Consider the following 25,888-nt stretch of genomic DNA (forward strand, 5'->3'; position numbering starts at 1 on the left):
TTTCAAGTTCAGAAGAGAAACATAAAGGTGGTCGCACAAGCCTTCACATTGTTTTATGTTGCTCAGAAACGTGGATACCTCCAAATGGTCAACACACTATGTTTATAAGGTAGTAATGACGTGAGCTGACTCACTGTTTGTTTACTACCGAAAGGACGTGCGTGCTTGCCAGCCAATGATGTCTACTGTAGTGAACAGAACCTGTATTGGCTGTAAATGACAGGTAATCAAGTTGTAAATAACATTCAGTTTGTTGCACAGAGTGATTGTTTGAGAGCCGCACGGAAAGAATGATTTGCATGTATGTTTTTTTTGTGATGGCAGCCATGACATGAGCGCACTCGGCAGTGAAAGTGAAACTAAAATCGTACACATCATTTAAATGATCCTATCGCTTTTTAGAGTTATGATTACGACAAGCATTTGATATGTGTTTTCTTTCATAGCGAACAGAGTGTTGTGCATGAGGATAAATGTTACATTTACATTTACATTTAGTCATTTAGCAGACGCTTTTATCCAAAGCGACTTACAAATGAGGACAAGGAAGCAATTTACACAACTATAAGAGCAGCAGTGAACAAGTGCTATAGACAAGTTTCAGGTGTGTAAAGTCTAAGAAGCAAAGCATTAGTAAATTTTTTGTGAGAGAGAGAGAGAGAGAGAGAGAGAGTACAGCTAGTGGTATAGCCAGAGAGGCAGTTACAGATTAGGAAGGAAAGTGGAGACTAAACAGTTGAGTTTTTAGTCGTTTCTTGAAGACAGCAAGTGACTCTGCTGTTCTGATGTAGTTAGGGAGCTCATTCCACCAACTGGGCAGATTGAATGCGAGAGTTCGGGAAAGTGATTTCTTCCCTCTTCGGGATGGAACAACGAGGCGAAGTTTCTGGAGGGCACATATATCTGCAGAAGTGAGAGCAGATACGAAGGAGCAGAGCCAGAGGTCGCTTTGTAAGCAAACATCAGAGCTTTGAATTTGATGCGAGCAGCAACTGGCAGCCAGTGCAAACGGATGAGTAGCGGAGTGACATGTGCTCTTTTGGGTTCATCAAAGACCACTCGTGCTGCTGCGTTCTGAAGCAGCTGAAGAGGTTTGATGGAATTAGCTGGAAGCCCAGCTAGCAGAGAGTTGCAATAGTCCAGTTTGGAGAGAACAAGAGCTTGAACAATGAGTTGAGCTGTATGTTCAGATAGGAAGGATATACTGACAATGTTGTCAGTATAACTACTCCAGTCTATTATAATGTTGAATATAATGCAATAGAGAATCTGATAATGACAGATGTCTTATTCTACCAGTTAAAAAAAAGGCAAGCATGTCTCAAACATAACATTTCAACTTCAGAATTATGAATTTTTGTATTCTGATGTAATCATTTTTCTGTGCATTAATGACCAGGACAAATTTAAAGTCTGTTCAAGTCCATCATTCCAAGTCTTTACAAAATTTAGCACAACATACTCCCTACACATAGGCCTAATATTATTATTATTTGTTTTAAATCATATGTTTGGGAAATAACAATTATAATAGCCTACTCACATTAACCTTTATTTTACATCTACAGAATCGTGATAAAATTGTGATCTTTATTTTAAGCAAAAAAAAAAAAAAATTATTATTCTCATTTTAGCCAGAATTGTGCAGCCCTCGTCTCAAGATATGAAACTTTAATCTCTAAATATGAACATTTATCATCAAAATGCTATATTTGCTAATCGGGAAATGTATTTGTTTGTTTGTTTGATTGTTTTTTTAATCAAAGAACATCAAAAAATGTATCATGAAAATACTCGAAAACTTTTCCTTAGCGTTGACAACTTACATTAACTACTTATATTATACTGTATATACAGTGCCTAACAGTGTTGGGGGTAATGCATTACAGGTCACATGAGTTATGTAATAATATTACATTTCTAAGTAACAAGTAAAGTAACACATTACTTAAAAAAACTTTTAAATAATGTACACGAGTTACTTTTTAATTAATTGCTTTTAAAATAATAAACTGCTGAATTAAAATGAACATAGAAACGTTGAATCCTGCACTCAATAGCTATGTTTCCACCCACCTATTCTTATGTGCATTTTGGATATACGCATAAAAGAATGGTTGATGGAAACAGCAAGATGCGCATAAATTAAAAAAATTCACAATAATAAAAGATGAACATAAACCATGATGAAAACACTTTTACTGAACAAATTCCAGTATGCGCATTAAAAAGTCATGTGATTGTGTTATAAGAGGTCATTGATAATACATAATTGAGAGACATGATAAAAAATGTCTGTGAATAGACAAACCTGTGGCTGACAACATTGTAAAACATCTGAAATGTTGTTTGGGTCATTCTAAAATGCCATAATCATTTCAGTATTAGTGTTATTATATTATTAATGACCTCCAGAACTGTAAAGAGCGTCTGTGCTCTGCGTCTCATGCCTTCAAACGCCACCACGCATTCATTGCATGTCTGCATTGTCTTCTGAGGCGCAAGTCATTTACTAAATGAAGAGAAGGTTCACGCAGCTTCTCCTACCGCAGTAAAATCCATTTTTACTGTTGATATTTGGTGCCAGTTTATCAGGAAGTGACGATTTTGTCCTTTTTGACTCATTGGCTGGAAACGCTGCTTTGTTCGCACGTGTTTTATACTGCGATAGTGCTGTTTTGCGCATAAATTTAGTTGATTCTATGGATGGAAACATGGCTAATGAGAGAATGCATTTATTATTCAGAACACATCGAAGAAAATGAAAAGGGGATTGTCTTAATGGACAGTGATTTTACGTAACAAGACAAAGTACAGAGCTCCTCTTTTAAAAAAAGAATTAAAAAAAAAACCCTGCAAGTTCTGAAAGAGATCAAGCCTCAGCAAAGGTAAGGAAAAGTAACTCAAAAGTAATGTAACGCATTACTTTTTGTAAAAAGTAGCGCATTAGTTATAGTAAAAAGTAACTAACGCAATTAGTTACTTTTTTGGGGAGTAAGTCATTAATGTAATGCATTACTTTCAAAAGTACCTTTCCCCAACATTGGTGCCTAAATCATCATACTCCATGAAAATCTATACCTTTGCTCTCATCAAACCCTGCTTTCAAAAGACCTTCACGATAAAGTTGTAGAAAGGCACAAGTTAAAAAAGGCTACAAAAACATTTCAAAGGCTGGAAAAGTTATCTGGAATCATTAACAATCATTATTAATAATTTGTGATTTGATTTCTGGCTGCATGACAAATAAAGTAATTATTTAGAAGGGGTATGATGATTTTTATAGGCACTGTATTATATTATACTACTATCAACTACTAATATTTACTAAATATATACAAATATATCCTTAATTTTCCACTTTTTTTTCAGAACGGTTCCACACAAACACATATTTCAATGAGAAAAAAAGCAAGCTTGAGATGAAATATGAAATTTTAAAAGTGATGAAATTAAATATAATTATGTAATTTAAATGACTAATTATTTAAATAACATAATTTCCCACACAAATTGTTAAAATATGAAAATCTAACAAACAGTTTTCTTTTTAAACTATGAAGATCTGAAATAATCACAATAATATTAGTACAAAAATATGATTATTATTGTTTTCAAAAAATGTACCAAGTAAAGTCTTGGTGGAAAAAAAAAATTAGACACATTGTGGAGATATTAAGAAAAAGGTGAATCTGACTTAAAATATTAGCAATTTAAATATTCTGTTTTAAATATTCTGCATAACATCATTTTTAAAATAGGATGATGATGATAATAATAATACAACAAAAAAAGTTTATCACATTTTTAAAATCTAATGTGATATCGTAAAAAAATTCAAAATGTTATATATATTTAAAATATTTGACATAGTTTCATTTCATCACTTGAGTTATTGTATTACATCCTTTTCAATTGAGTCAATTTATGCAAAGAAAATATTCTGTATATTTAAGATACCTAAAAATTGCATATGAAATTAATCCTAACAAGAAAAAGGAGCCCGTCTTTATTTTATCATTTACACCACAGAACACAAATCACAAAATAATAGATAATACGGGATGTGCATAAACTGTAAGATTAGCAGGCAATGAATAAAACATCCAAACTCCCTACAGTTGAAGAAACATCCTTGCAGAAAGAGAAAAACCTGAGAGCGATGTTTCTCCAATGCGAGGTCACATCGACTGCATGCAAGAGTGTGAAAAAGAAAGCCTCCGACGTCCCTTTTTAAATAAAAGCGAGATGGAGATAAAAGCCAGTGGGAGAAGCAGAACAAGAGAATAAAGTACGGCTGTTAGGAGTCATTACTTTCTCCTTTCCCTCTGTTCTGACAGCAGAGAAGACCCTTTCTCTCAACAGGGAAGCCAGAAACACAAAAGTGCACAGCTCTCGGCAGGTACAAGTGTCCCACCCCTCAGATTAGCCTGGGTTAGGTGTAATGATGTGGTGTGAACGCGCGGGTCAGTGCGGTTCAGCCTCCCACTTCACCTGAAGCACAGGAGGAGCAGAGCGGCGCTGCTGGAGAAAACTCAAGACACAAGAGCTACGAAAGAAATCACACAGACCGCAATCTGAAGGGGCCGAGCACAGGTGAGCCGGCGGGGGGAACGTTTAGCTCTTTAGAGAATCAACAGCCTCTGACTGACCAAAACAGCTCTTTTGTGTACTGTGTAGTGTACGGTGTATGCTCCCAACGCAAAGCTGCCATCCAGTTTACTATATATTTTGTGCTTTTGCAAGATATTTTGTCCAGAAAAAAAGTTAGGTAATTAAACGGGACACATTGGAACATAAATAGAATAAAAGCTGTTGCCAGGGTTGCCAAGTCCATAATTTTCAAGCAAAAATTGGCTACTTTTAATTCATTTGTGTGCTTTTTTGTAGGTTTGTATGCATCATTTATATTTATATGGTTTCATTAAAATGTTTTACCATAAGAAATTTATATTCTAATTAATAATAATAATTCCTTACATTTATATAGCGCTTTTCTGGACACTCAATGCACTTTAATCATTAGAGGAATCTCCTCATCTACCACCAGTGTGCAGCATCCACCTGGATGACATGTGATGTGACGGCAGCCATATAGGGCCAGACCGCACACCGCACACCAGCTGATTGGTGGAGAGGAGACAGAGTGACGAAGTCAATTATCATATGGGGATGGTTAGGAGGCCATGATGGTTAAAGCCCTACTCGTTTTCGAAGGACATGCTGGGATTTTTAAGGACCACAGAGAGTGAGGACCTCGGTTTAACATCTCATCTGAAAGACGGCACTCACTGGGCAGTATATATACTACCCATCAATATACTAGGGCGTTAGGACCCACACCGACCACAGTTTGAGCGTCCCCTGCTGGTCCCACTAACACCACATCTGGCAGCAACCAAGCTTTCCCATGTGATCCAGGTACTGACCAGGCGCAACCCAGCTTAGCTTCAGTGATACCATTGATAAAGACTGTAAGATGTTGAAACACACTTATGTGAAGTGCAGAGGCACTATGTGAGAGACTGTGGTTGTTTTCATTTCAAATGTAACAGAGTGGCAGAATTCTCAGGTTTATTGCTAAAACATTTTATGAAAATATAATATTTATATTATACCAATATATGCTATATCTCACTATACTAACATTTAGTGATCTCCAAAGAAAGAAACAGTGTATAATGCATATGGTGCTGTAAAATATGTCAAGTATGTGCTTGGCCTATTTAATTTTATATTTTTAGAGGTAGTTTGATTGACTACTGGGCTAGATTGATTGTTTGAGATTCATGCCATGCCAGCTTATATGGCCATTTTCATGGTGAAAAAAGTATACTGGAGACAAAGATTATATTTAGGTTTAACAATTTTTTGTACTATGTATGTGCTCTAATGTACAGCGTATTCTCACAAGGCAAAGCTGCTGTCCCAGTAACTAAGTATCCTTTGTGCTTGCGAAGTGTACAATTATTTTGTCTGAAAAAAAGCTAGTTAAATAATCGAGACTCATTGGAATGTAAACAGAATAAAAGCTGGTTCAAGGGTTGCCAAGTCCATAATTTTCCAACAAAATTCAGCTACTTTTAATTGCTTGCTGTTTTTTTTTACTCTTTATTGCATAAATTATACTTAAAAAGTTGCATTCAAATATTTAACTCTACAAAATAAATGTTCTACCATTGATAAAGACTGTAAGATGCTGAAACACACTTTCATGAAGTGTAGAGGCACTATATGAGAGACTGTGGTTGTTTTAATTTCAAAGGTAACAGAGTGGCAGAAGCTATTCTCCAGGTTTGTTGCTAAAATGTTTTATGAAAATATAATATTTGTAAATACTAATATATATGTCACTATACTAACATATACTGATTTCCAAAGAAAGAAACGGTGTACGATGCATATGGTGATGTAAAATATGTCTTTTACGTATGTGCGTATATTATTTGGCAATTGGGCTAGATTGATTGTTTGAGTTTTATGCCAAGCCAGCTTCTTTGTCCATTTTCATGCCAAAAAATATATATACTAGAGACATATTAAGGTTTTACAATGTATTTTTGCTAAAAACTCTAAAACTGTATTTGGAATAACACTGTTAAAAACCTCTTTAAAAGAATGCACTGAACAACTCGGTTCACAGCAAAAATAAATTAAAATTAAAGTAAAAAAAATTTAATTAAAATACATTAAAATACATACAAAAATTAAATTAAATAAAAAAGATAAAGAGACAGTGCAATGTAAAATACAATAGGATTTTATATTTCTGGCTGGACATAGGTGAACATTTCAACACAACGACTAGTTATTTTAACACCACTGTTAGTAACGTGATGACTAGTAACGAATAGTAAGAATTTAATAAAGTGTTCACTCATGTCTAATATGAGTGCACCATGTCTACATACATAAAGTCCTTATAAAAACACCAAAATAAAATGGATGGAAATTGGTGTTACTTATTACCTTTTTAGTGAGAGAGTCGTCCGAGTCTGGAGGCATGCGTGTGGAGACGTGGAACATCACTTCCACTGTAGAGGTGGCAAAGTAAGGCATGGTAAAACCCGTGCTCTTGTTCCGCTGTAGGCCACCCATAAAACCACAGTGACTCGTCAGGTTCACCTAACAGAAAGAAATGAGTTTATTAGAGCCCATGCATAAATATCCCAGCCACCTTTTTTCTAAACCCCATAATGAATAGTAGTGAATAATAGGAGTAACTTTTATTAGTGTGTACTGTAAACAATAAGTGTTAAAATACTAGACGCATTATTCAGTTCAATCATTGAATATGAAAAGAAAACCTATTTGAATAAACAAAGTTTTAGTTACCGTGAATAATTATAATTTCTCCAGATGAGTATTTAGACAGCAATATTACAGACATGTAAGTTTCTGACTTTTCTAAAGCATAACTATACCATAAAATGCACAGAATAGTGCACTCACTGCACCCCAACGAAATTTTAAGGTTTACAATATAATTAATGCATATTAAACCTCAATTTAACATTATTAAATGTAGATGCTGAATCACTGTTATGTGTTGACTTGCAGTGAGTCCAAGTTCTAAAGTTCAATTTCAAATTGTTTATTTTATTTTATTTTCAAGATCTGCTGCTGCTTTCAGTAGTATGGCAATAAATGTCATGTAAGATGGCATTCAAACTCACATTGTTAGCATTTAACACAGAATAAAGCACATGGGGTGTACCTGAGGTGATCTTTGTCAGTTGTCAGCCGTTTCTAATATATCAATTTCAGCTGTTGGTTAGAACAAAATATGAAAATATTCCTCCAATCGCGTGCCGTTGCTTTTATTTAAAAAACTGTTCTAATCAGCCTCTAATTAGCCTTTAGGCTCGACAGTCAGTCACACTGCTGTTGGTGTCGTCAATCTGGCAACCTGTGCTTGCATGCGTTTTGAACCAGGCATGTAATACCTAGTTCAACCCCTAAGTGTCAAAGTTACATACTGCACCTTTAAATATTACTTTACTAAACGATCCGGAATACATTGAGAAAATAATATGGAGGAACCCAAAAATCCTTTACAACAGATATCCTGATAAAAATGGCACATTAAACAATCTAGGGGTTTATCTAACAAGTCTAAGGAAATCTGTGACCCATTTAGAAAATATTTTCAAGAACATGTTTTCTTGTCTGATGTAGACTGATGTAGAGTCCTGGCTCCAGCAAATTTCTACTTTTTCCTTTTTCTGTTCTTTTTGAACAATTTTACTGTTTTTGTTAAGCCACATTATTGCTTATGTTTTTAGTTATTGGCATTTCATTTTATGTGTTTAAGTTGACATTATCCATTTTTGTCCCTCATTACTTTTTCTTTGTAATAATGCCATAAAATCTATAAATAAAGTAAAATTGTCACATTGAAATGCCAAACATTATTGTATTACTATGAAATGAAACACAAAGAAAAACTTTTCCACCATGGATACACAATATTATTATTTGAAATGATTAGTTTTAGTTCTTCTGAAATACAACATATAATTTAAAATTCAGTAGGCATGTTTCAGAAAAGGTGGATAAAAATGGCCAGTAATACTTAAAAATACACAACACAAACAATTAATTGGCTAACAGCATTAAATGATCAAGATTTTACCTCCCAGCCCAAGCCTGATACAAAGTCTTCATATGCTTGACTCCCAGCTGTGTTGGACAGAATCGAGTGCTTGTCTTCTTGCCCCTCTGCCACGTAAAACACTGCGATTTTGTGTGTTTCACGACTGTAGAGTGTGGAAAAAAAAACAAACAGAAACACGCTTGTAGTATCAGTGGTTGATTTCGTTCTTTTGCCCTTACAACACCTTTCCAGAAGTAACAACAGATATAAAGCAGCGTAACATACCACTGCCTGGAATCCAGATTCTTCAGCTCTCTCAGTAGTTTTTCATTCTTTTTCAGCAGGTGGAAACTGTTCCTAGAGATGACACATTTTAATATTAGGGAAATATTTACCGCATTACTTATCTTTAATTGCTTCAGGTTAATTAGTTTACACAGGTACACACAGTTTAGACAGGTGATAAACAGTATTTTTTATAAGAAAGAAGGTAGATAGACTGAACTACTAAATGACAGACAAAACTTTAGAAAGTCATGATGAATGACAAAGAGTCAGAAAGCTGAAAGAATAACTATATGGCAGATAGAAAGGTAAAATAATTATTGAAATAACCAAGTTGTTCATCATCGGTCCTGTCTGGAATTAGTTCCTACTGCAACTGAACACACGAGGCAGCTAATTAAAGGCAACATAGAGTTTATCTCTCTCAGAAATCATGGTAAAACTTTATTTTAATGGTCCATTTGAGTATTAGTAGACTGTTTGCTTAATATCTGTTGATACTGCTGCTAAACAGACATTTAACTGACTATAAGAAACTTTGCAAGTACATGTCCACTTACACTAACCCTAACCCCAAGTCTAACTCCAACCTAACAGTCTACTTATAGTCTAATGAGAATTAGTTGACATGTAGATGCAATGTAACTTAAGTTCAACAAACGGACCATCAAAATAAAGTGTGACCGAAATCATCCCTCCAGGACCACATTTGGACAACCCTTTTGTTTAAAAAATACATGTTCAAAGTAAACATTTGTTTCAAAAACCAACTGAATTATGAAGTACAGGATAGATGGATTGATTAATGGAACAATGGAAAGAAGGATGGATGGATTGATGGATGGAAAGCTAGAAAGAAGAATGGATGGATGGAAAGACAAAGACGGATGGATGGATGGATGGAATGAGACATAAGAATGAATAGATGGATGGAACATTAGAAAGAAGGTTGGATGGAACGATAGAAAGAAGGAAGGATACATGGAACGATAGAAAGAAGGATAGATGGATGGAATGTTAGATGGATAGACAGATAGACAGATGGATGGATGGATGGATGGATGGAACAATAAATAGATAGATAGAGATAGACCAATAGAACGATAGATGGATATATGGATATATGGATGGAACAAAAGAAAGAAGAATGGATGGATGGAACGATAGAAAGAAGGATGAATGGATGGATGCATGGAATGATAGGACAGAAAGATGAATAGATGGATGGAACATTAGAAAGAAGGATGGATCGTTAGAAAGAAGGATGGATGGACGGAAAGATAGAAAGAAGGATTAATGGATGGATGGATGGAAAGATAGGACAGAAAGATGAATGGATGGATGGAACATAAGAAAGAAGGATGGATCGCTAGATAGAAGGATGGATGGAACGATAGAAAGAAGGATGGATGGAACGATAGAAAGAAGGAAGGATACATGGAATGATAGAAAGAAGGATGGATGGATGGGAAGATAGATGGATAGACAGACAGACAGACAGACAAACAGACAGATAGATAGAATGATGGATGGATGGAACAATAAATAGATAGATATAGATAGAGCAATAAAACGATACATGAATATATGGATGGAACAATAGAAAGAAGAATGGATGGATGGACCGATAGAAAGAAGGATGAATGGATGGAATGATAAGTCAGAAAGATGAATGGATGGATGGAACATTAGAAAGAAGGATGGATGGACGGAACGATAGAAAGAAGGATGAATGGATGGATGTATGTATGGAATGATAAAACAGAAGGATGAATGGATGGAACATTAGAATGGATGGATGGAATAAGACAGAAGGATGAATGGATGGAACATTAAAAGAAGGATGGATGGACTGAACGCTAGGAAGGATGGATGGATGGACGGAACAATATAAAGACAGATGGATGGATGGATGTAATGATAGATGGATAGACAGACAAAAAAACAGAGAGATAGATAGAATGATGGATGGATTGATGGATGGAACGATAAATAGACAGATATAGATAGAACGATAGATGGGTGGATGGATGGAACGATAGATGGGTAGACTGACAGATAGATGGATAGATAGAACGACTGATAGACAGAACGATGGATGGATGGATAATTAAATGGATGGATGAATGAATGGATAGAATGATTGATGGATGTAAAGATAAATAGATAGATATAGATAGAACAATAGAACGATAGATGGATGGATGGATGGATGGATGGATGGATGGATGGATGGATGGATGGATGGATGGATGGATGGACAGACAGGCATATATACATTTAAATATCGGTATATGTTTAACAACAAAATTATATACAGAAAGACCAACAGTATGGTAGATAGATGGATAGAAGTTTAGATGAATTGATGGAAAGAGCGACAGACAAACAGATGGATTTTTGAGGAGGCTCCAGCTATGGTCCGTGGCCCTCATTTAGAGAAGCGGTGCTCCAGACTGTGCGTTAGATCTCTTTCATTAAATGCCCGTCTACTTAATTACAGGCTTCCTTGTTTTTCTCACAGACTCCCAGAAACACAAATGAAAACAAATAATGAAAGATTCAAAGCATGGAAAAAAAAACATCTTATGACACGGTGAACCAAAAAACAAAAACCTGCTCATGATTTAATTAAAAGAAACCCAAAAAACCAGATGAATCTGTAAGATAATGCAACTTCTTTCCATCTGCCGCTTTTATAGTTCAGAGTTCAGTCACTTTCTCCCTCTTTATCTCTCTCTCTCTCTCTCTCTCTCTCTCTCCAAGTGGCCGCGTGAGTCATGTGGAAAAGCCACACGATGCTCTCTAAAAGGACTTTTTGTTTTGTTCTCCTTTTCTTTGAGCAGGGGTCTCTTTATTAGCTTGTTGCAATGTAATGGTCTTCATTTTCTCCATTGAAAGTGAGCCATTTCAGGAGGCGAACGCGCGAACGGCATAAAAGGCCGACATTAGGCGCGCGCTCACACACACAATGGCCCGGCGGATTGCAATGCCTTAGTCTCTGACCATGGATAAATGATACATGAATGCCTGGAGAGCGGCAGCAGGACAATTCCTCATTAAACAGCCCCTATGCATTTTCTCCCGGCTCTCCAACTCATAATAACCCTCCAGCCACATTCGAAAGGTAGCAGCCTTTTATTTTCAGACGCCGTATCAGGCAAGAATGAAAAGTACCGCGGCTGCTCGGCAGATAACAGACCCCTCAAGAATTAATCCCCCCATAAAAGCTGCGTGCGTACACACACACACACACAGCACACCCGGAGCTGTGTGAAGAAAAGCTTTTTCCCCTCGACGATTCTATGAGGGAATGGTGAAAAAACAATTTTCCTTCATTAATCTCATAACACAGAGCATGTATATGATGAAAATTAATGCCATTACATTCAAGGTGAAAAATAGCCCCAATTTTCCAATTATTTGTCATCTGGAAATATTTAACCATTCTCTGTAATACCACTAAATGGAATGGGATTGAAGCCTTACAGTGAAATGCACTGGGGGGGGACCATTGTTCATTCGGAAAGGGGACGCACGGTGAGGTTTGGGCAGTGAGAAAGCTGCACTGTAGTTTCTGTCGCTGGATTAGTTCATCAGATAGATGTTGACAGTTTAAAGCAGATTAACGTGGCTCTGCGCAATCAGGGAGAGGTGCGAGCACACAGGATGTTTACCAGCATTATCGGCCTTCAACAACAACATCGTCATCCAGATTGTGCTATCAAACTGTCGCAAAACAATGGATTGAGTCTGTGTGGGGGTTTATGAAGAGTTGCTGAATTTGTAGAGCACGTGTTTAAAGTATCTGGTTAAACAAAGCTAATATATAGATGTAACTGGTATTTAAATCATCTCAGAAACTGCCAAAAATGGACTTTTAGGAACCTTATTCATAAAATAAAACTACCGTCTATTGAAAACAAAGATTAAAGACATAGTTAAGCAACAACAAAATGAGCCTGATTGAGGTGGACATGACTTCTTAAGAAATTAATTCTTCAGAAATAAATAGGGCTGGGCGATAAAATCGACCAAACACCAATGTCAATAACGATAAAGAAAATTATTCAGTATGTAGTTTCAGTATGAAGGCTATAGTTTTATCAAAATGTGGCTGCTGAGCACGCACCTCGGAAGCAGTGCCAATAAGTTTAGGGTGTAAGTTTGTAATTTCCAATGGAGGCCAGCGGTTTGCCTGACGCACATATGGAAGCGACGCGCACATGTCGTGCAAGCGGCGTGCTTGTGAACCGCATGAATTTGAGGCGCACCTGGTTAAAAAAAATATCAACTTTTCCGAATGGAGATTGAAAAAAAGGATGTAAGGATGTTGCCAGAGTGGCTTTTTGGTTTCTTTTCTTGTGCATCCCAGCCACTAGCACCCCATCTGAAAGATTATAGCCTGTGGGGTAATATAGTCATTCAATTTCACAATTTGTAATGCTGTAATATGTATTCGAATAATGATGGCTGGCTTCTTTACTTGAAAGTTCAGATTTTATAATCATAGAGATTTTGAGGTTTACTGTATCATTATTCTTTACAGCTTAAAGCTTTGATTGTTCAGCATTTACACTTTACCATTGCACACACTTTGTAACATTTTATTTATCAAGTTTAAGAGTCTCTTTAACACTTATGTTAATTTTATTATAAAGAGATCAGAAATAAAAAGTGGTTAATAACAAAAAAAATCCTAATATTCCTAAACGCATAGTTAAAAAATATTCAATAATTATCTATAGTAAATGTTAAAAAACGTGATATCGTGATAATTTTTTTTTTTTTGCAATATCACCCAGCCCTACTGGCAGCAGTAAAATCTAAATTCAGCATTACTTAATTCTAAAGTTTTCTGTGAATCACTTTCATGGACCTAAAGTTGTGCAATTTTAGCACAAGGGATGCTTAAGCTTTTAGATTTAGTAATGGTGTGGTTGTAGTTGGGTTAAGCCCTTAGGGCTGTGTGATATGGCAAAATTAATTATTTTTCATATTAAAAGATAACGATGTATATTTAGTTGTACTATAAGCTAATGCTTCCAATGCTCTTTTACAAGAGTACCCCAATAATGACTGAAGCCACAAAAAATAGAGGGTCCATTAAAGGGAACAACATTTTCGGCCAATAAATTTTTGGTGGCCAAAAATTCAGTACATTTCTAATATCAACACACTTTTAGATTCCCATTGTTGTATATTTCTGCTGTGTGATTGGCTCTTAGATCAATAAAGAGTAATCAAAGTCCAGAGCCTATCATTGCTATTAAAATAAATTTTATCGTGATTCGATATAATACCGTTTATCGGCCCAGCGCTACAGTAAGTCACTATTAATAGTTCTTATTAATGGTGCCATAGAATGAACTCTAGATATTCCTAGGCAAAGCTGAATAATAACAGTTCGCACATGGAAATCAAACACCCTTATTTCCTCGTTCTCATGTAAATTGGGGGAGTGTAAAAACCCAGTGGAAAACAGACCATTGAGGACAAAAACCAACTCTGACAATCCACAAGGCATTATTAATATGCACGCCCCAGGCTGAGTTTGATTGGCCACAACATTTCCTACTGAGATTACAGTAATGATCATCTTTAATCATCTTATTTACAAATTCATCTAGGCTTAAATTGTACTTACTATGTATGTGGGGCTCTCATTTTGAAAATGTAACAGGCTTAAGGAGCCATTCTGTGAAGCAGGCAGCAGAGCATGAACATTAAATGCATCAATGAATTCTATGGCACCTTTGTTATTGTATTATTATTTTGCATTTCTATTTTTTATTCATATATATATATATATATATATATATATATATATATATATATATATATATATATATATATATATATGTATATATACACATATACATATATACATTTTATTTTATTTTACTTTTTATTTTTTAAACAATGTTTTTTATTTTTATTTTTTATGTATCATTTCTGACAACCATCAATTTGGCACTGGCATCATTAAAAACAATATCAAACCCTATCCAAGAGCTAATTTGGAACCTGTATTGTTGGTGTGCTTTCAGGAGGGCAATAGTAACTTAGCTACATCTAAGCTATTTTTTTCAATTTTCCTTTTTAAATCGAAGCAACTTAAATACAAGTCAATCATATCTTAGTGATCAATAAAACTGTCAATGAAAAATATATGAGGCATAATTGTTCAGTTATTTAATGCAAATATTATTGTGCTAAACAGAAACAAATTATAGAATATAACAGCAAAAAAAAAAAAAAAAATCCAATAAAACCAGGTGTTACACATTTAAAATACTTTAGTAATTTATAGTAAAGGAAAATATTTAGGAATAAGCATTATATTGTACTGTATAATTACCACTCTTTATTAATTAATTACACTAGATAATATAGTATTATTAGTAACTATCATGAACTATTAGTAATTACTATAGTATACTTTAGCTTTTACAACAGTAAACTATATATAGTATATATTTAAAAAAGCACCACAATAAATGAATTTGAGTACTGCACTATTGTATAATTCAAAAACATTATAGTATATAATTTATTTACTATAAATTGCTAAAGTATTTTTTGAGCACAGCATCAGAATTAACCTTAATGCATCTTGACGTGTACTTCTAGAGGTATGGCCATGAGGAATCCTGCTTCAGAAATAACTCCTCTCCCTCAGTCATCTTTCCATCAAGCACATTTCTCATGTTAGCCTAATTGGTTGGCGACGTCACCGACCAAAGCGTAAGGTGGCAGTAACACACCCAAAACTTTGCTGTTGACCACCGTAAAACAGGAAGAAAGTCACTCACCACCATATGGATTTACTTTCATCAGCTCTGTGAATGTAGGTGCCGCGACTTATTGATCCGCCAACAGTAAATGTAGCTTGTGTGGACGATACTGCGCTACTTGCTTAAAAAATATCTTCGCTACTGAAAAGCTATTTGATTTAGAAAGTAGCGACGCTACCGCCATGCTACTGAGAAATGTAATTAAGCTAAGTAGTGACGCTACTGCCCAACACTGCCTTTTGGTTATAGCTTTGGGATGTTGATGATCATCTACAGGAGTGAATCTTTAGGGAAAAACATAATATATACAAATAGGATACAAATAGCATTTTAGGGTTTCAGAGTTTAACTCCAACCCTTATCAAAGACATCTGGACATGCTAATCAAGGTTTTCAGAGGTGGGTGACTTTAAATGGGTAGTTCAGGCCAACATGAAAATGACCTCATTATTTATTATCCCTCATGTGATTTTAAACCTGTAGTTTTAATTTTATTTTTAAAAACTCTTATTATTTGTTCAAAAGAAAAAAAAGATTAGAGTTTTTGAAAAATGCTGGTTCCTGGTAACCATTGACTCCCATAGTAGGAAAAAAATTGCTATAGAAGTCAATGGCTTCAAGTAACCAGCTTTTAAAATGTCTTCTTTTGCGCTCAACAGAGAAAAGAAACAGGTGAAGTGAAGGGAGAGTAAACGATGACAGAATTTTCATTTTTGGGTGAATGATCCCTTTAATCAGGGTTTCAGATAAACTACCAGGGATCCCTGCCCTACTGCTGTGTTTTTGTGGTTCTTGAAGTCTTACCTCTTCTCCCAAGAGTTCATGCCTAGTATGTTGAGGAGTAGTTTGCAGTAGTAGAAGGCAGACTGTGGTCTCTGTGGGCTTGGCTCCTGCTGAACGACGGCCCTCATGTTCAGCTCATTTCCACGGTGAAGCGTGAAGTCCTGCTCCTCGGCACACTGCTTCAGGATGGCATTGATGACATCATTCTCCTGTTTTTCGGACACACAGTTGGGAGGTGGGGCAGGAATGTTGAGCGGTGCACCAGTACGTTGCAGACACTCTGGGCTGGAATATCCCAGATATTGCAGCATCTCGTCTAGGGAGTCTTCCCCATCCTGCAGGGAGTCCCAGCTCGGGATGACCTCTCTGCACCGCCGTTTAGCCTGCGGGGCCATTAGTTCCAGTGCAACCTCTTCCTCCTCAACCTCTTCCTCAAGTTCTTCCTCCTCCACCTCGTCTTCTTTCACCTCCTCCTCCTCCTCCTCCTCCTCATGCTCATCCAAGTCTTCTTCGCTTTCCTGAAAAGCTCCATCCTCTGGTTCTTCTTGGCTGCCCCTCTCTAGACTGTCCGCATCTCTATTATGTTCCCCTCTTGGATTAGAGGACGTGTAGAGGTGCAAAGTTTGACTAGGAGTGATGCAATGAGGAGGACCATACAGAACAGCCGAGTCCCAGGAGTGTTTACCAGAAATGTCCCTCACGATCACCCGAACGCAAGCATTGGTGGTGGTGAGGCCAGCTGACATCCCACCACCGGGCAGGCCATCTTCAGCCCGGATTTGTAAGTAGGACAGAAGGGTGGTGCCATTAAGCACGAAGAACTGCAAATTGGGGGCATCAAAGAGTTCAGGGGTCAGGTCTGCGCTCTCACTGTATGGGTTGTCCTGGTTCTCGCACACCTGGCTGGTCAGAGTGGCTGGACCACCACTCATGGGATAGTGACCCAAGTGGTTGACCAGGTGAGATATGACAGTACGTGCCGCTACTGAAACAAGGCCTTGCTGAATACGACTCCTCACTACAAACAGACAGAGACAAAGATGCATTTGTAAAAAGATGTACATATAGAAATTTCCAAAGATTACCCACACTCATAAAGATCATCACACATGCCTGCTACTTTTATGCTCATTTATACAATGTTTTGGCTGTTCTGATCCAGCTTTAAGCAACTAATAGCACTCTGAGTTATGTTTGAATCAGGCAAGAATGTTCAAGACAACACAATTTCAAAATCAAAAACTTTGAATACCCTTAAAGGTCCCATGAAATTAAAATAAAGCTGTTAGCATCAGTATTGCTAGTTTTAGGATATCTATAAGCTAGTGTTCTTCAAGACAATGACAAAAATTCACATTTAGAAGATAAAAAACTGATATAAACATGTGAGGCTTGCAGTTTGTCACTTCTACCTAAAAGGATCAACGGTTTTATTCACATCACCTCATACTTCACTTTTTCATCAAATCTTGACCAATCAAATGCTCTCTAGTATCTAACATGCCCCGCCCCCTTTAAGATGCTTCACATTTGATGTGCTTGAGCTCAACCACTCTCACTGCCACAGCTGTGATAAAACATAAGGCTATTGGCTGTTTTATAAAAGGGGGAGGAGCTACATTTGTCCAACCCTCTCTTCATGTTTTGGTTGAGATTATGTCAAATATCGAACAAAAATGCACATTTCAAAGCACTTCACAGGACATTTAATGTCTTGTTGATGTATAAATGTTATGGAAGTCTTGTATATTTAAGCTGGATCACCTGGAATAATTTACATAAAATGCCCATTTTCATTCAAACTGAAGAAAAACACATTGCGATAAGACAACATTTAGGACTAATAGAGAATACTTTTGACAGACATTTTGTTGCAAATGTTGTTGCAAAACTTAAGAGACCACTTAAACATTCTCAGTTTCTCTGGATTTATAATGTGTTTGTGAAAAGAAGTATTGGTAACACTTTAGTTTAGGTCACAAGTCACGGTATTAACAACCATTAACTATCACTACTCGCTTAATAAACTACTAATTAGCTGTTTATTAATAGTTAACAAGGTAGAAGTTGGGTTTAGGTTTTGGGAAGGATTAGGGATGCAGAATAAGATAATCTTATTAATAGGCAGGTAATAAGCTGCTATTTAATAACATGAATTTTGACCTAAACTAAAGTGTTAACAAAGTATTTTCCACTTTTTTGCCTATACTACTGATGACAATTCTTTTCAATTTTAATTGAAAACACTGCCATTACGAGCGTTTTTTATAATAATAATAATAACAATAATAAAAATAATAATAATAATAATAATTCCTTATATTTATATAGCTCTTTTCTGGACACTCAAAGCACTTTACACATTTTTGGGGGAATCTCCTCATCCACCACCAGTGTGCAGCATATCTGGCAGCCATATTGCACCAGACCGCACACCACACACCAGCTGATTGGTGGAGAGGAGACAGACTGATCAAGACAATTATGAGATGGGGATGGTTGGGAGGCCATGACGAACAGAGGGAATTGGGCAAATTTGGTCAGGACGCCAGGGATAAACCCCTACTTTTTTGAAGGACATCCTGGGATTTTTAACAACCACAGAGAGTTAGGACCTTGGCTTAATGTCTCACCAGAAAGACAGCGCTCACTGAGTAGTATAGAGTCCCCATCAATAGGGCGTTAGGACCCACACAGAATGCAGGTTGAGCGCCCCCTGCTGGCCTCACTAACACCACTTCTGGCAGCAACCTAGCTTTCCCATGTGGTCTCCCATCAAGGTACAGACCGGGTGCAGCCCTGCTTAGCTTCAGTGGACAATCATGTGAGAGTTGCAGCGAGTCAATTTCAACAGGTAACTCAAACTGTCTATCAACAAACTCAAATTGGAATTTCTGTAAAGCCTCTTTAAGCAGACAGATACGTCACTTGTGCGTTCACGTGAGGCACGGATCTACCGCTGACATCAGGTAAACTTTCCATCAACCTGCACTTCTTTCTGAAAGACCATGGCCTTGTATGCATGAAAAGAAAGATCGTTTTTGAAAGCGCATCTGCCAAAACTGCAGAATCAAAACTTTCTAAATCCTGCATCAATATCGGAATTACTTTTGCACACTGGAGGGAAAATGATGTTATGTAGTTCAAAACAACGATCTGAAGGGTGACAGCATGGCTGGAGTATTTTTTTTAGACAGGTATGTTTTAAAACTATTTCAGCCCCGCAAAGCTTATGTAGATTGTGTTCTTGTTCATGAATGGGTTTATATGCACGGAAGTGTTGTTCAGCCACTGGAGTACCACATGGAGTACCTTTTACAGCATCGATGTCTTAACGTAACGTAAACGTAAGTGTAATGTAAAAAGATGACAGGATATTTCTGTGTTTAGCACTCCTTTTTCTCATCTAATTTTTATTTAGTTTAATAACAAGTGCAAATATAAATGTGCCCTTCTGACTAACCAGCTTTACTGAGGTGAAGTTTGATTTATATTCACACATTCGTTCGTTTTTAAACAGTGACAGCCTGTGACAAAGTTATGGGGAAATATAATTCCTGCACCTGCTGGCCTGTCAACAACTACGCTTGGTAAAGTGTGTGTCTCCATAGAGTTTTCTAACTGGTGAATGACATGATCTAGTATTATATCTAATCAGAGCACGTTCGCGCGTATTTGACTTAAGGAGGCTTGGCTTTGGACGGCAGGGGAGGGTCGTAAAATTTCTAAACTATTATGCTAATGCTAGCATTCTGGCAGATCACCTACTGCACCTTTAACATTTTACTCAAACCCTTACATAATAAATCAGTACCTAGTAATTCCAGAGACCCAAAGAATTTTAACGACCAAAGAAATGTAACGACAAAAATGTGATGGATCTCACTTATAAACTAACCAATTTTTAAGATCAATGCAACAAAAACCATCAAAAACAGGTCTGCATGACAGCGAGAGTCATAAAGAGCCAGCAGTGATGATGACGAGGTGTCAGAAACAAGTAAAGAAAAGGAGTTAGAGCGCTGGTTTCATCAGGGATGTAGTGATTTTCAGATCCATCAGTGTTAAGCTCTTGCAGAGCCGGGATGAGTGAAGGTGCGGACGGCTTGTGTGAATACGGGGACATTAGGGTGTGATGAAGAATGCAGGATGCCTGGGGAGAGGTGGAGATGCCTCGAAGCTCCCGACGGAGACACTCCCTCCTCGAAACGCTGCCAGAACTCACAAAGAAACCATGCAGAGAGCAGCCCAATACCAGTACACTCGACGTGCCAGAGGCCCACTCCCCCCAATCAACACACCACACCAATCACATTCAGAGACACTCTCCACCACCGTAATGAGCCAAAACATTCGCAGACCGGAGCTCTCGGGGGGGAGGGAGTTTATCCTGATGAAGCAGCCTTTAGTATGGACCACCTCGGCTGCCGAGTGCCCTCCGATCTAGCAAGAATCCAGCGCTAGGAGTAATTTTGGGAGTAAAGGAGATAGGAAAGCGGTGGACACATGTCTCACTCAGGGCTGCAATGATTAGTTATTTTGGCCTGATGGAGGAAGAAACAGCACCGGCAGCACAGGAAAAAAGACCCCTGCTGTCAATCTCAAACCATCCTCTTCCTAACACTGAAACTAGCATGAGGGAGCAAACTGATTCAGTAATGAAGATATAAAGTGGTTCATTTCTTCTGCTTCTGATTTGTTCAGCAAGTTTTAGCTACAGAAGGTGATGACGATAGGAGAAATATTGGTTAACACTGCACGTCAAGCCTATGCATTTTACAATCAGTTTTATTGTCTTAATCCAATGCAACAGCAAGTAATAAATTCATTTCTATTTAGGCTAAGTACTAAGTTGTTCAGGTCAAGCAGAGCAGTGTTTCTCAACCACGTTCCTGGAGGACCACCAACACTGTCGCACCCATTACAGGTCTTTCAGTCTTTGAGCTGATGATCTGAATCAGGTGTCTTTGGTTAAGCAGACATGGTAAATGTGCAGAGCTAGTGGTCCTCCAGGAATGTGGTTGAGAAACACTGAGATGGAAGGTTATGTTAAGCCTGGTTTATACTTCTGCGTCGAGTGATCGGCGTGAGCCACGGCGCATGCCTTGCACGTTGCCATGCATTTACACTTCTGCGTGCTGTTTCTGTTGCTCTGCAATAACACATCTGAAACGCTAGCTGGCAGTGAGGCGTTTATGTTCCTCTGTATTGAGTTTTTTCGCTGGTGTTATCGCTACCTTAATGTACAAGTAGCTCAAACTCACTCATTTTGAGGCTGGAATCAGCGGACGTGCAACAACTTTAATCATAAGGTAAGCACAAAACAACAGTTTCCATCCAGAGCTCCTTCATGGGACTCGACACTTGTAAACACTTACTCTATCTGGCTCGCAGCTCTCACCTCCGGCCACAATCGTCAGTGCTACCAAGCTGACCAATCACAGAGCTTGCATTACTCGTCGTTGAGACGTGTAGTTAAATTTTTTGAGAGGTGCGTGTCAGTGGGTGTGATGGCCATGGCGAGGGCTATGCGACCACGCGTAGCCTGCCGTAGCATGCGCTTGACACAGAAGTATAAATCAGCCTTTAGTCGTGTTGAGTAGCTCCACCCACAGTGATGTCTTATTGGTCCACATGGTACTTTGAGTGGCTACATACTGTATTAAACAACCAATATATCTCAAAATCTAAAATCAAACAAAAAGGGCTCTGGGGCAGCTTGAATAATATGTCGGTGCTTTTTGGGTAAGAATAAACAGAAAAATCAGTTCAGTATGTATATGTACATGCATGTTTATGTGCATTTGTTAGTACACTATACTTGTTTATTCGTCTATATCAGGGGTGTCCTAACTCGGTCCTGGAGGGCAGGTATCCTGCAAATTTTAGCTCCAACTTGCTTCAACACAGCTGCAAGGATGTTTCTAGAAAGCCAAGTATGAGCTTGATTAGCTAGCAATCAGGTGAGTCTAGCAATGCTAGCAATGCTGAATTAATGATTGTTGAGTTGACATGGTTTAATATATTATTTTAGTATTGTTTAGATATTTTAATAAGTCATGAGACTGTAGCTTTCAAAGGAAACTCTAGACACACCTGATCACTGTTACCCTGATGAAGGCAGTTCTTTGCCAAAACACATAGTTTTTTTTAAGGATTAGACATGTAAATAAAGGTTTTTAAATATTTTTTCCAAATTTTTTAAATGCCTTGGACTGATTTTTGCTGTTTAATCAAGAAATCTCATTGGCTGCCATTTGATTTTGCCATAACTCCATAGACTTCATATAAATTGTATTTTAAATATCAGATCAAAAAAAATGATGGCTTAAGAGATACCATCATTTTGTGCATTTATTCTCAAGAACTCTCTCGTCCAATTCTGTTCCCAAACTGTTGCAACTCATTTATAAAGTAAAAAAAAAAAACAGTATGGACACACACAAATTGAATTCACAGCTTAGAATTGGAAGATAGCATCTGTCAGGATAGCTGCTGATTATTGTTTACTTTGTTCATTGTCCACAATGTGTCATCGCTGCTGGTGTATGATTGCCATTGTTAAAAATCTAAATGACTTTTAATGCACAGTAGCACTGATGCTTTTCTCTGTTTAAATGTTTTGCTGTATTTATTACCATTTCTTGTATTGTTTTTGCATTGTTTGCTTTCTTACTACAATCAAGGTTAACCAAAGTGTTTACACCAGTAAAAATATACAAAATATACAACATTTTGGTGTAAAGCACTTTGGTCAATCTTGGTTGTAGTAAGGTGCTATTATATAATAAAGTTTGACTGATAGATTAAAACATTGCTTGTGAGGAAAAAAGAGACTTGACACTCAAAATAAAAAGGCTGCGTGTTTATCTAAATGTTTTTGCGTGAGTGTTTGCGCAGTGCAGCGTTTTTTTTTTGTTGGTTGCTATGATACAAAGTATCCCCGCTATACCGTAGTCAACCTGTAGTTGAAAGTCTTTAGCAGATTATTTGTTGATGGTTGCGTTGCATTGTCCCGCCCCCCTCCAATGTGATTAAACAGTTAGCTTAAAAGAGACACTGATGTGTTTTTCAACTTGTAAAATCTGAAAAAACACAAAGTGCTCAGTGCTGACCCTAAAATGCCCCCTTAGTTGGCTTGCTACATTGCAGGTGCTCAAAAACCACGGCACTACCATTGACAACAACAGAAAACAATCTCTCAGCTCAAAAAAATCCCACACAGCCTAAGAAATGGCATAAGAAAAGAGTAAGTGTAGAACTTAACTAAATTATCGGATGAAAAAAGAAAAAAAAAAAAAAAACGGATTATAAGACAAGTGTTTACTTACCTTCAGTTACTGGCTGCAGTTTGGAGGAGCGTTCAGAGTCGGGTGAATGGAGTGGCTCCGGCTCCTTCAGGCTTTCTAGTAGTAAGAAGGGGTCGTAGTCTGGGCTGCTCAAGTCTGACAGATGAATGGGGAAGTAACTGGGGTTACTGAAGCTCTGAGCCCCATAAACACAACCATGGAGGACCTAAGAGATGAACAATGGGGTTAGAAATTCAACAAAATCTCCATCATGCATGTTATCTGTTCTTTCACAGGATACTAATGAATGTAACTAAATGTAATAGAAGACGTAAGTGCTGGTATCATACTTTATAGATGCAGCTGAGGACAGACTTGTCAGTTTTCTCCTTGTCCGAGGCTCCTTGGACCGGCTGGAGGAGTGTTTTTGGAGGTAGAGCCATCACCCAGTCTAGCAAGCACAGCAGTAGAGACACAACCAGCTGAAAAAGAGACATAAACAAATGTCAAAATGGTACAAACACTTTGCATTTTAATGCATTTTGATTGATTTAATTCATTTCAATTTATTCAAGTGATTTCAATGTTAAATTACTAGTCTACAGTCAAATAAATTACTTAATATCAATGTTGAATACTGTCAATGTCAATTTTATTTATGTAGCACTATTAAACCCAACCAGACGTTGACCAATGTGCTGCACAATACACATCACAACAAAGAAAAAAGAAAAAATGATAAAATTACAGCTAAAATGGACAATTTTCATTGGTAAAATGCCATATCAAAGAGGTACGTTTTTAACCTAGATTTAAAAACAGACGGGGATGAAACAGATCTAATAAAGAGCGGCAGAGCATTCCACAACTATCAGTGCTATAGAAGAGTTTGACAGGCCAAACAGAATTATTTCAGTCTGACTCTCATTAAAATCTGGAAAGTTCAAAGACAACCAGGCTTTCATATCCGACAAGCATAGCATTAGAGTCTCTAGCCCACTTGAACTTGGTTTTAAAGGCAGGTAGATTTGGGTGTCATCGGCATAACAGTGAAAAGACAGACCATGTTTTCTAAAAATAGAGCCCAGAGGAAGCATATTTAAGGAGAAAACAACAGGGGCTAAAATAGATCCCTGGGGAACACCACATGACAAATATGCTGCCTCAGATGAATGTTCTCCAATTGTGAATACTGCATAGTTTCAATGTTATATGCATAATATAATGTTATAAATATATTATTATTATTTTTGCAACAACTCTAACGTTAATAGTAGCAGAAATATTTAATTAGAGATGAACAAAGATATACTTAATACGGTATTACACAAAGAAATAATCAAACATACCAGTTAATATTAGGACAGTGTTTTTTTTCATCCACTATTTTAGACACAACAGAGTAAATGATGTAGAGAATATGTGACTAGGACAGATTGCAATCCGAAATTAATCAGCATTACACACAAAAAAAAAGGCCGGACATTGTGTAAAATAACTCTTTTTGTGCGTTTTCAAAAGATGTGATGGTGAGCAGATAATGTTTGCACTCTCTTCAATAAAAATAATCAAAAGATGTTAGCTGAACAAACAACAGGATTTATTTCACGTTTTTAGGAGTGTATTCTTGCGTTGTATTACTGAAACATACCCTCTTGTCCAGCTCATGAGGAGAGGACTCTGTGGCTGGGAGAAGGTAAGTTATGGTTGCAATAAGAACCTAAAAAAGAAGAAAACACACATTAATTTCCCATTTAAAGAGACAGATCATTCAAAACAAAAAAAGAATCATCATGTATTCTTAGTTTATAGTTTCTATAGGCTTGTCTGTTGAACACAACAAGATATTTTGAAGAATGTTGACTGCAGGAACACACCGACTTCAATAGTAGAAAAAAATTGATAATGCTTCATAATAACTGCATTTATTAAGCAGTAACAAATAGCTATATCATCATTTGTTAAGCATTAACTCTACATTAATAAACACTAGTAAGCAGTTCATAAATACAGCTACAAATTCTGTATTCATGACGAGAACATATATAGTGTGCTTAATGGTATGATTGTTGATTAAGTATTACATTATTTACAAACCAGCCATTTAAGATTAGTAGTTAGTTTCGAGATCATTCAGA

The 25,888-nt window shown here is 37.0% G+C and overlaps 1 protein-coding gene across 8 annotated transcripts in view; it reads right to left on the reverse strand.

Moving 5' to 3' along the window:
• ralgapa1 (Ral GTPase activating protein catalytic subunit alpha 1) overlaps positions 1-25,888 on the reverse strand; it is a 158,733-nt gene that overhangs the window by 58,359 nt on the left and 74,486 nt on the right. For all 8 annotated transcript variants that reach the window (XM_056477269.1, XM_056477273.1, XM_056477271.1 and 5 more), the window contains 7 exons: positions 25,402-25,470; positions 24,101-24,232; positions 23,793-23,976; positions 16,483-17,479; positions 8,882-8,953; positions 8,636-8,759; positions 6,970-7,125 (listed from right to left, as the gene is read on the reverse strand). In XM_056477269.1, coding sequence (XP_056333244.1) covers positions 6,970-7,125; positions 8,636-8,759; positions 8,882-8,953; positions 16,483-17,479; positions 23,793-23,976; positions 24,101-24,232; positions 25,402-25,470 — 1,734 coding nt within the window. The remainder of the gene's footprint in view (positions 1-6,969; positions 7,126-8,635; positions 8,760-8,881; positions 8,954-16,482; positions 17,480-23,792; positions 23,977-24,100; positions 24,233-25,401; positions 25,471-25,888) is intronic.

Source organism: Danio aesculapii, chromosome 17, assembly GCF_903798145.1.
Source record: "Danio aesculapii chromosome 17, fDanAes4.1, whole genome shotgun sequence".
NCBI lineage: Eukaryota > Metazoa > Chordata > Actinopteri > Cypriniformes > Danionidae > Danio > Danio aesculapii.